We start from the raw sequence: 12,839 nt of genomic DNA, 5'->3' as shown, positions 1-12,839 counted from the left end.
AAAGTACAGTACCATCTACTGTTACACTGTTACTCGAATTTATTTCCCCTCCACTGCTTTCTACAGCCTGTTTGCAATACTCGTTCTGTCCTCTCAAACTGCTGAACATCCTCGGTCTTTACTATTTTGCTAGGTGAATAGTAATGGATTTACTGCCTAGCTTTTTAAAATTCTAGTAGTATGCAGGAGTGAAAGAAGCTGATTGAAGCTGCGTTTACTTGAGTGCCGGAAAGATGAAAGAAAGGGAGGGAACTTGTGGTTCTACCCCTTACTTGGTCTCTCTTATTTGTTAGACAACAAACAAATATTTGTGAGTAATATGTGTGTTTCGAGTGTAGGTTTCAGTAAGATGCACTCTCAGAAGAAAACTGTGACCAAGGCTTGAATGCTTTTGCCTAACTGGCTCTGTTAGATGGGTTGGTCATTAAGCCACTAGAAAAAAATAGTCTATTAATGGGCACTAGGCCCAAGCCATCCAATTAGTCATTTAACTGACACCAGGTAGGGTAGTATGTCGGTAAGTCAGTCTGTATATCTATGTGCTGATCTATGTAAGTCAGTTGTGCACTCAGAAAATGAACGACTCAGTGAGTTAATTTTTTATTATTTCCTTCAGTCAAGTAGTCAGTCATTCACTCTTTTTTTTTTTTTGTCCTGTCATTTACTATGTCTGCCTATCAGTCACTTTATTTATTTGTCCTCCTGTATGTATGTCCCTCCTTCCGCCCACCTATCCCTTCTCCCTTCCACTCATCTTTCTGTCATTCATCAACTCATCCAACTAGGATATTCTTTCCTTTTGGTCATTTGGCCAAGATATTCCGTTGATTGATTTGTCTAGTTTGTTAAGCTATCATTCAGTCAGTCAGCTCTAAATGAAATAGTCTTGTGAGACAAATATGATTTGTAAAGACAGAAGATAATTTGAATATTGTCTGTTTTCAGTGGTTGCAGGCAGTCAGGGCGTTCCAGATGCGCTCCAGAAGTGCCACTCACAGTTCAGAGAGCTCCAGCAGAACCAGACAATGTTGTTTAATCAACTGTCTACCCTTACCCAGCAGCTGAAGAACTATAGTACTCAGGTGTGTTCAAACATTACAAATTCAGAATGCAATAGCATTTTCAACACTTTTTTTAGCAGGAGCCCACATCTATAGTGCATACACTGCCACCCTACCCAATTATCTCCTGCCTAGTTGCCTCATAAGTGATCCCTTGTTGGTGTCACTTGTGGGATCCAGACCTGTCTTCGGACAATTGACTGAACAACATTTTATCTTCACTCACATGTATAAAGCTACGCTAGCTGTACGCACTGCACTACTTGATTAATTGATAGAAACAAAATATCCTAGTGGCTACCATGTCCCACATTTGCATTATTTCACAAACTGTTACTTTTACATTAATTTGTATAGATATATTTGTTACTTGCAAATCTAGCTTTCAGATATAACTCCTTGTGAAGCTGATTTAAATAATTTCAAGGGAAAAATTGTTCCAGGACCGGGTATCGAACCCGGGACCTTTGACTAAACGCACCAATGTTCTCGCGACTGAGCTACCCAGGAACTCTACACGACACCAGCTCAATTTTTCCCTTTATCTCCACATACCTCAAAGTGGTCTGACAACTCGCTGGCTCAATATTACAAGGTTCTACGTCTATATCAGAAATATTACTACATACACCCTTGTAATATTTAGCCAGCGAACTGTGAAGCATCCAATAGTGAGTGCACACAAACTCTTTGTGGCTTAAATTGTGGTTTTCTGTTAATGAAGAGTAACATGTATTATGCAAATCTAACTTTCAGGTATAGCTACTCCCTGTGAAGCTGATTTGAATAATTTCAAGAGAAAAATTGTTCCGGGGCCGGATATCGAACCTGGGACCTTCGGCTAAATGCACAAATGTTAATGTTCATTAACAGAAAACCACAATTTAAGTCGCACAGAGTTTGTGTGCACTCACTGTTGGATGCTTGACAGTTGTCAGCCCACTTTGAGGTATATGGAGTTAAAGGGAAACATTGAGTTGGTGTTGGGTAGAGTTCCTGGGTAGCTTAGTCGAGAGAGCATTGGTGTGTTTAACCAAAGGTCCCGAGTTCGATACTCGACCCCGGAATAATTTTTTTCCTTAAAATTATTCATATTTGCTACTTGACACTTTTATCTGAAGTTCAGTGGGATTGTTTTCAGTAATTTAATGATATTTACGTGTGTACTAATTTTCTAGTTGACACTTTCACCTGAAGTTCAAGGGGATTGTTCCAGTCATTTAATGGTGGTGAAGTGTCTTTATTTACGTGTGTACTAATTGTTAAGTGTTTTCGTGTTATTTAAGTGTTTTTGTGCTAAACTGTTCATATGAGCTAGAGTGCTTTTAAGTTCAGTTTAATAATTTCAAATTATTGTGTTAATATTCAGTACTTGGGTTGTATAGAAATTAGCAACACTTGGTGGGCTGAAATTTAAAGGTTGATGGAAGCCATTGGAATCCCATTGAATTTTTCTGTAGGGAGAATATTTGTATAAATGCATGCAGGATAATGTAAATACCACAGAGGGAACTGTAGCCACATCAATACAATCTACTCGCACAACAGGATGTAAATATGGTTACACAGATAAATTCCATTAATTCGAACTCAACTGATCAAAATACAAATATTATTGGTACCTAAACAGAAAGTTATTTTTAAAATTTTTTATTATCTATTTATTTATTTATCCAATGGCAGTGGCCTTAACTTGTCATTACTCATCCTGACTCTGTTTTCTAATGCCAGGCATTTGACAATAAAGTCATTTGACCTCTTGCACTCATCCTGACTCTGTGAGTGCCTCATAGAAGCCGCTAGTGCTCAGAAGCATAGACCAGCAGAGACTATCTAGAGTGCGCCACAGGCTGTGGGTTCACATTACACTCATAATAAATTAAGATAATGGAGAATTTTTGGCATATCATAAGGGAACTGAAGTACCTGGACAAAACCCTTGTGTTGCCTGTACCACAGGCTTGACAGACACGTTATAAATTCATAGTAGAGAATGATTTGAAACCCATGCTCCCTGGCTTATAAGCCTAGCACTCGAACTGAACCATCATGGCAATTCTGAGAAGAATTTTAAAATTTAAGAGGCATGATGGGGTCAATAAGCTAATTACTATAAATGACAAAACGTTTAAATAGATATATTATGTAACAAAATATTGTATAACCAATATATTTGTTAAATAAGGATAAGCATAGACGGCACATATAATAAATTTTAATTGTCATTTATTATAATTCTGAGAAGGATACCTAGAAGGATTCAGGACTGTTCTTCATTATGTTGAAGACCACTGATAGAAACATTAAAATATGTGTCCCTTGAGATTGGGAGAGTTATTATTTGAGTCACAAATGAATATATTTTCCAACATCTAAATTAATTTCTAGTGGTGCTCAACTTTTTCAACAACACACTACAACTGACGATGATAGTCAGCCTACCAAACACACCTGAAAAGACAGCAAAGTTATCCACCTCAAACTAACATAAAATAAATAAATAAATAAATAAATAAATAAATAAATAAATAAATAAATAAATAAATAAATAAATAAATAAATAAATAAGTAAATAAGTAAGTAAATAAGTAAGTAAATAAGTAAATAAGTAACTAAATAAGTAAGTAAGTAAGTAAGTAAGTAAATAAATAAATTAATAAATAAATTAATAAATAAGTAAGTAAGTAATCCTTCTCAGAGTAGCATCTAATCACAATTTGTATAAAAATCTTCTGATTCCAAACCAACATCATACAGACCAGATCACTTTGACTGTAAAAAAAAAGAGAAATCTAGAAACCCAAGCCTATCTGAAGGTTTAAATTTTGCTGTAGCTTTCACTATTGCCAGTAGAAGATATTCTATTCTAAGTGGTGTAGAGAAATCCATTAAAGAACTCTCAGTAGAAATAGGGGAGAAATTAGACAGGAAATGGTTAGAATTTTAAAAATATCCAAATAGCTCAAAAACAATTTTTTTTATTTCGGAGAAGTGTACCCTTGTATCGTTAAGAAAGAATTATGATATCATGATCGTTCTGGTAAATAAAGGTGATACCACAATTGTTCTTAACAGTTCTTATGTTGAAAAAGTATTGAGTCTTTGAATCTTTTAGCAAACTTTACTTGCAAAAAATTGGAAAAAGACCCTACTAAAAAGTAGAACTCATAAAACAGTCCATGCTAAGACGAAATTATTTAGAAAATTATTCCTAAAAAAATTGGCCTAGTTGTTTGGAGTAGTCAAAACATTACAGGCCCAACTGAGTAGGTGGCTCTTCAATTATATCTATTTGAATCGGGGATTGCAGAAACAGCACATGTCATTGTGTGTGGCGTATTGACATGTGCTGTTTCTGCAATCCCCGATTCATTTGCTCTGATGATGAAACCTTTATGTTCTGTAATTCCGAAACATTGGAGATGCAGAACAAGGTGAAACATCCAAAAATCTGCTTCGCTGTCTTTACTTACCTTGCAATTTATGAGAATATCTAAGATAACTATTTATACTGTCTCAAGTAAATGAGAACTTATATATTATGACGATTGCAAACCAAAATGGAATCATCATCATCATCATCATCATCATCATCATCATCATCATCATCATCATCATCATGAGCTTTCATATATTAGACCCCAGTGGATCTATTACAGTCTTGTGCCAGCATTTTTAGGTCCTAAATTTCTTCGTCTTTTGAGTCATAAGATTTGTTCAGGTCATCTAATACAATCCATTCTCTTGACATACTCTTTCCATTGGAGTCTGTATTGCTGTAGATAATTGACGATAGGATAAATTTTAAGTTTTTTGAGAATGTCTCCATTCCAACGGTGGTCAAATAATGAGCATCCTGCAGTTCTTTGCATGAATCGCATTTCAGTTGTTGTTAACCATCTCTCATCACATTTTCTTATTGTCTGTGCCTCTCTGCCATAAACTATAACTGGTCATGCAAGGGATATCTTCAGCTTTGTATGTCTTTGTACTTGGGATGGTTTGAATACATTGTTAATAGTTCCGGTAATTTTTGGAAATTTAGAAATGTTTGTCATATCATCATTTATGTATGATAAATTATAATCTAAATAATTGAATGAATTCATACGTTCTACTAATGTATTGTTTATGATAATTTTGCATGGAATTGGATCTTTTCCTAAAAATGCTATTAGTTTAGTTTTTGCAGTTGATATTTCCATGTTACAATTGTAAACTGCTGTTTGTATTCTTCTACTGATTTGGCAATAATAACTTGGCCCATCAGCAAAAAGTAAAGTATCGAGACAAGTGTAACAGTTAAATTGTATTCTAGCATGATGGCTTTGGCTTCAGATGTTGAGAATGTGGTTCATATATTGTACATAATAAACAAAACCTACAAATTAAACCAAACCCTTTAACTCTATTAAATATAGAATATAATCTAAATTTAACAGAAGAAATACTAAAATCAGAAGTAAACACTGAAATACTAAAACAATTGTCTTTAGAGACAATTAATATTAGGTACCCTCCACAAAACTGGCTTCATTTATACACCGACGGATCCTTGATCTCCAGAGAACAAGGTGCCGGTGCAGGTGTTACGTGCTGTCTCTTCTCACTTTATAGATCTCTTGGGTATGGAACAACAAGTTTTGATGGAGAAATCATTGCAATAAGTGAAAGTCTCAGGAATCTTCTATGCCACATCAATAAATTTAATAATGCAGTTGTATTGTCAGACTCCAAAGCAGCTATTCTATCAATAGTCTCTAAACACACACCTTCATCTCAAACAGCAGAAATAACTAAAATGCTCTCTCAATTAATATCACTCAATAAAAGAATTGTATTCCAATGGATACCATCCCATTGTGGAATCCTGGGAAACGAGAATGCGGATGCTTTAGCAAAGAAGGGCAGCACTGCTACTTACAGACCTGTTACTAAATCTACGTATTACTCTGTGAAAAGATTTATTAAATCTACATACTTAGACTTCAACAAACAAAATTTGATAACACAATCTCAAGGGAAAAAAATGGAACTCTCTGCATCAAAATCCACAGTTAATTCCCAATTTACCACGAAAATCGTCTGTAGCTGCATTTAGATTGGCAACAGGCCATGATTGTTTGGCCAAACACCTGCATAGAATTGGAATATATCAGTCCCCTAACTGCCTATTGTGCAACTCAAACCAAGAAATGGATTCGGAACACCTCAAAATCTGTGCTTCAGTCGCTAGTCATGATAATATCTTTGAAAAATATTAGAGTGCAAGAGGTCAAATGACTTTATTGTCAAACGCCTGGCATTAGAAAACAACATAATAAACAATAGGGGTGAGAGGCCACAACCTTGTCAAACGCCTTGATTTATTGGGGTCCAATTAGATGTTCCATGTTCAATTCATACAGCAATTTGTTCCAATTATATAAGCTATAAAGAGAAGAAATAATTTTATTTTTACATTATCTCTAAAAGGATGTTTGTGTTTATTTTGTAAAATGCTTTAACAAAATCAAATAATGCTGAATGACTTTCAACATTGAATTCTCTTTGCTTTTCTATTAAAATTTTCATGGTGAAATAGCTATCACAAGAAGAACATCCTCGTCAAAAACCATTTTGTTTCTCTGTAATTTTATCTTCGCAAAATTGTGATAATTTATTTTTTATTATAGCTGTGTAAAATGTATAACCTGAGTTGAAATTAACTAATACCTCTATAATTTTCACATTTCTTTTTATCTCCTTTCATATAGATTGGTATCGTAATAGCTTTTTGCCAACATTTAGGAACTTTGTCAAATATTATTTAAGGAATATAGAAATCTGTATGTAAATTCTTCACCAGCTTATTTGAAGAGCTCAGAGTTCAGTCCGTCTTCCCCTGAAACTTTTCCTTTCTTTGAACTTTTATACACTTTAATTAATTCGTCATAAGTAATAGAATCTGCGTTATCATTATCAGAACTTTTGATTGCAAGAGAATTGTTTTCGTTGTTATTTTTAAAATAACTAAGTATTGCCTCTTTCAGTAGAGAGTTTATAACATTTTCTTTTATATCTGAATTAATTTTGTTTAAGATTTGAAAAGTTTTAGGTCTTGATAATGTTAAATCTCTTTCTAATCACGGCACACAATTATTTCATTTTTCCCTATGTCTTGTCCTTGGAAATAGCTCGTTTTCTTTTATATTCTATTTCATCTTCAAGCTTCTTAGATTGTAAAAATTTTAAATATGCTTTGCGTATAGCTCTCCTCATCTGTTTTAAATGTTTGAGCCCAATACTTTCTTCAGGTACTTTTCTTAAAATATATGTTAGTTAGCTTTTTTCATTCTTCTATATTATCGGAATTTTTTTTCTTGAAAGTACTTTTTTTATTCTGCATTCATAAAGCTAATACTGGCATCTCGCTGTAGATCTACTTAGAAAGACTAGTCTTTTGTTTAGGGATATTAGTTCTTCGTTTGTACTTTGTGCTGGGATTCTTATAGCATAGGTGAAACAATTAAATAATGATCAGTTTCCAATTCGGGACCTCTACAAATTTTAACATCAAGGACAAGATTGAAGTTTCTCATTACATATAACATAGTCAATGATAGATTGTGTTCCTCTTGCATGTCAAGTGTATATATGAATATTTTTATGTGGAAACATAGGTTTTACAATTCAAAATCCTCTCAGAATGTGCAACATAAGCTGAAGAGCTTAATCATCAGTTTTTCATGCCAAAGACCCAGGTTCAAATTCTGATTAGTTCAGGAGCAGTGTACAGTGAGCAAAGGCAGTGTTTGAGCAGTTCTCTGTTCCCATACTTCCATTTCCTTTGCCATCATTTCACTATTCCTTCATTCATCATTAAGCAAGGTTGATTTCTTATGCTAACCTCTTAACAACTAAGCCACTAGCTCATATTAGAATTTTTTCAGACTAAAAATCCATTGCTCTTTGCCAAGATGACACTTGTTTGGTTAAGAGGCAGGCATGGAAGCCACTAGACCAATAATGACTCATTATCAATAAAATGAATGAAATAAGCAAAGCTCCACTGCCGCGGTCATGTGCCTACAGACCTGATAATCGATGTCAGATGTGATAATTACACATCCGGAAGAGTACTGGTGAGCTCTCTTACATACACACTTGCATGAAACATAATGAAATGTAATCATAAAGATTCTCAGTTGCACTTATCGAGTTACAGGAAACTTTTAATATTATTCATCTCACATTTACTTTATGTCAGTTAGTTTATCAAGGCTTACTAACTTTCCACAAGTTCTTGTCCTTCTTCAGTTAGACTTGAGTGAATGCATGTGCTATAAAGCATCTTATCCTAGGTGTGATAATTTAATGTGTGTTGGCAGCTGGTGGGAGTGCAAGTGGGTCTGCAAAGCGTGGAGGACAGACTGAAAGCAGCTCCAGAGCTGGTGAATCTTCCAAAAGACGTTCAGAGCATCTCGACCAGCGTCGCCTCGTTCGGCAGCCAGATTCGCGACCTGAACACAACAGTGACTTTGCTCAAGAATGACAACAGTCAGCTGCAAGAAGCTTCCAAGACGCTTGCAGAGAATGTCACAACTCTCAAGGTCTCTCTCTATTACTTATTATGTGCTTTTTCATTAAACAAGTGGCACATCTCCTATTTATAGATATAACCTGAGGGGGTGGGATGAGGGGGGGAGAGTGTGATTTGAATGATCCTAACGAAAGTAACATGTTTAATTTAACTGATGAACTTATAAGGCATAATCTTGTGTCATATTGCATTGGAACCTGTGTTAGCTATTCCGAATTGATTTGCATCAGATTTTCCATAAGAACTCATTTCTGTGATGAACAGCTGAGTGCTTAGTGGGAAAAATTGCTTGTGAATTCGATTTTAAATAGCATATGTGGTGAAAAGTCCATGCACCATGCAAAACATGCCAAGTAAGTGGTAATTCACTTTCTTAGTGCTAAAGAATGCTATTTTGTAAAAATTCATAAACAAAAAAATCTCCAACCTCCATGCAATAATCAACAATGAAAGACGAGGAAATTTAATGGCAAGCTTTACCTTGGTATATGATGTGTAACTGCATGTTGTAAAAGGTGTGTAACAGACTTTGTGGCAAATATACTAGGAAGTTCTACATCTTTTGACATATTGCTTGGACAAATGACTGTGTAATCTAAAAACAGCATTAGCAACTTGAAGTTTCGCTACTCACATAATGAGTTTATGGATGTAGTGTGCATTATTTCAGCAAACAGCTAAATAATGCTTTGTGGAGGGTATTGAAAAATTTGCTCAACCACTAGGATAACTGTATCTCCTCGTATCTCAGTATCACATACATAGTATACATACGTGATGGTGTGCCAATTTGTTTTGAAATACTCCCAAATTCCGCAAAAAAAGAGATGTGCCTTACAGCCCTTTTCAGGTGGCATTTTTATATCTGCAACATGAAGGGAAGCACATTCAACGCATATAATTGAAATAAAACTAATGCAATTATTGTCCTGTTACTGTATTAAGTGTGACATTAGTAACAGAGCTAATTTATAAATAGATAATCGATTGATTTACTTTCTCTTAGTAACATCCATTTTAAATGCATTGTTTTTTGTGGGGGAAGAACAGAAAGTTGTACTATTTTTTACCAACAATAGTGTCTTTTACAAGCACGAGTAGTACTTTAGAATTCGACTAATGTATAAGTTACCTGATTTGTGGTTCCACAAAATACCAGTATGCAATGCAGTTTGTTTACATCAATTCGCAGTTCATCTTTCTTACAACCAGTGAGTGACATAGAACTGTAATCAGCAACCCTGCCCAACAAGCGGTATGGTACTACAGCTCTGCTACTAGCCAAACTAATGTTCTGGACGTAGTTAACCTAAACCAGCGGTATTCTACTCGTTCGGGTATTAAGTTTCTAAGAGAGAGAGAGAGAGGGAGAGGGAGAGGGAGGGGGAGAGGGAGGGGGAGGGGGAGATTTTTTTATTATATATATATATATATATATATATATATATATAATATTTATATTTTATAACCTAAAATTAACAGACAATTTCCTTTCCTTTAATATAATTTAATCGGATGTAAGAAATATAGCTTGATAATTACAAATTTCGTAGTGAGATTTCGCTTTTTTGTTTTTATTTAGTTCTTTATTTATCAAATGAATTTATTTTACATCTTAAATATTATATGTCTGAAGGATGGCACTGAGTTGGCTGATTGGAAGAGCTTTGTATGAACAAAATTTTGTATAAACCTAGAGGAGAAAAGGTAGTGGATAGGCCTTTTATTGGATGGCATAAAGAAGACTATTTTCTTATCTAGTTATTTGTCAAAATATCGAAAATATTTAGTAGCATTACATGATTTTTGTTTCTTATAATGAGAACGGAAATATTTGTGCCTATAATAATGAAAATATTTGTGCCTATTTAAGGTTATGATAGTATTCTTTACATATATCAGATTTAAATTAATTGTACATGTGTTGCGTTGATTGCCTAAACAGAACGCAGCGTACCATCTGAGGTAAATTCACCAGGGGTGCTTACAGGTCAGTTTGCCTTGGATAGTTTTGCATTATTCCATGAATGCATTGGTAATATATTATGTATTTGTCTTTACAGCAAAAGGTTGCACTGCTAGCCAACGCAACACAGCATCCACAAGCGCCCTCTAGAGAGAACATTGCGCAAGAGGAGCATATGTTATCTGTGATGAAGCAGCTATCTTCTAATTTAACCCTTATTAATAACACCCTGAGCAAGAAGTTGCAGTGGGTGGCAGATGACCAAGTTAAGGACCATGTACGTATTTCCTATTACTATTTTCACTCCTCTTCTTCTCTTGGTCTCTTTTCTTTCTGTCATTCATTTTTTTAATATGTCTCTCTCTTCTTGCTTACCTTCCTTTCTTCCTTCCTGCCTCCCTCCCTCCCTCCCTCCCCCCCCTCCACGTTACTATGTCTTGACTCTAAAGAGGGTAACTAATTTTAAAATTGTGTTGGGTTTATCCTTAGAAAATACAAGCATAGGATTTAAAGCCTAAGGGCAGGATAAATTATCACTTGGCATGGAATATGATTAATTTAGGTTCTGAAGTTGTTAATAGTTTATTATAAATCCTGGACAGAAAGGGATTGTGAGTAAGCTTCTGAAACTGATTAAGTTTTAAGGGCTTTAATGACTCCTGTCTTTGTTCGTTTCTGTTTTGCTTCTGCTTTATTTGTGGGGGAGAGGGGAGGAAACAGTTGAATATGTAATTTCGGCTGCCAGGTTAGTTGCATTATTTACATTGAATTTTTTCCATTTCAGAAATCATTTGTTAATTTGCAAGATGTAAGTCAGAATGTGAGTGCTCGTCTCACAACACTGGAAGGAGACTGTGTCAAGATTGTGATGCACTCTGCCCTCAACACCACCGTGGAGAAACTTTTCTATCAGGTTTCTGCATTTTACCACTTTATGCTTGTAGTATGAAACTGGACACAGTAATACACTTACCAATATTCATATTAATGTCAGTGAAATTGTAAGGATAAGGTAGAGGAACAACTATTATGTTCAAGCATTAAAAATGTCCTGCACTATAGCTGTGGAGTCTAAGGCATCGTGTTTTGGCTTTGTGTTATGAAATGACTGGTGGTTTGAGTCTTCATGGGAGAAGAAATTTTCTCATGAAATTTCGATCAGTATATGGAACTAGTGCCCATCCAGCATTGTGATGAATTTTCTGGTGCTACAGTAAATTCAGTTTTGCAAGCCAGCTATAACTGTTAGAGGAATCATTGTGCTAACCACACGTTATCCCAGTACTTGTATTGCTGGATGATCGTTAATCTCTGCTGAAGCACGTGGGCATTAGGCCAGCAAGGGACTATCGCACAATGGATTTGTTTTGTTGTTTTATTAAAAATGGTAGAATTAAGATCAGTTTTATATATACAGTACAAAGTTATTTCCGAGAAATAATTAGGAAAACCTTGATTTTCCTTTTGTCATAGTTGTTTTAGTGGTTACTGTACTTGCTGCCACTCGAACCATTGAGTTGAATTCTGACTGTGATACATTTTTTAAGCAGGAAAAAACTATCTAATGCTATGGCCCGAAACCTTGTATCGGTATCTAAAGGACAATCTGATGAGGGATTTACTGATGGTCTGGAGATCTGCACAAGTCATGAGCCAGGCCAAACTCCTCTTTGGAGAGAACCATTATCTAGCTTAACTGAACAACTTCTAGCTCTGGAAAGAGAAAGCTTAAGATAGGCAATCACACTTCTGATTGGTCACTGGTATCTGAATAAGCATCTAATGTGCAACCACATTAACAAAACATGTGAAAAATATGCGAACTAGCTGCAGCAGAATTGAGAAATGAGCAGCTTATCTCTTGCACAGGCTAGGTATTGTTGGACAGTCTATGTAGATATTCTTTCTTCTAGCATGTGATTTACTGTGCTGTACGTGTATTAATGCTGTAAGGACTTCAAATGAGAACGTGGTATCAACATAATACTATCGATAGCAAGGGTCATGAAATAATCAGAAGTATAATAAAGTTTTTTGACGAAGAAAAGTCAAACAGGAAATTGAAGTATTCCATGCTACATAATGTGCTGCTGCTACTGAAAAGTCTGAATTCACGATTTGGAAAATACTAGAATTAAAATTAGCAAGTGTTTATGATAAAAAATTAAATCTCCTGGAAAGAAATGGTATAGAATTTGGTACAGTGTCCTGCCAACCGCGAAAATTGGGT

The 12,839-nt window shown here is 35.1% G+C and overlaps 1 protein-coding gene across 2 annotated transcripts in view; it reads left to right on the top strand.

The window, feature by feature from the left end:
* LOC138694491 (EF-hand calcium-binding domain-containing protein 14-like) overlaps positions 1-12,839 on the top strand; it is a 55,537-nt gene that overhangs the window by 26,666 nt on the left and 16,032 nt on the right. For both annotated transcript variants that reach the window (XM_069818258.1, XM_069818257.1), the window contains 4 exons: positions 946-1,082; positions 8,432-8,653; positions 10,707-10,886; positions 11,394-11,522. In XM_069818258.1, coding sequence (XP_069674359.1) covers positions 946-1,082; positions 8,432-8,653; positions 10,707-10,886; positions 11,394-11,522 — 668 coding nt within the window. The remainder of the gene's footprint in view (positions 1-945; positions 1,083-8,431; positions 8,654-10,706; positions 10,887-11,393; positions 11,523-12,839) is intronic.

The sequence above is a fragment of the Periplaneta americana genome, chromosome 2, assembly GCF_040183065.1.
Source record: "Periplaneta americana isolate PAMFEO1 chromosome 2, P.americana_PAMFEO1_priV1, whole genome shotgun sequence".
NCBI classification, from domain to species: Eukaryota; Metazoa; Arthropoda; class Insecta; order Blattodea; family Blattidae; genus Periplaneta; species Periplaneta americana.
This window is presented reverse-complemented; position numbering and strand designations above follow the sequence as displayed.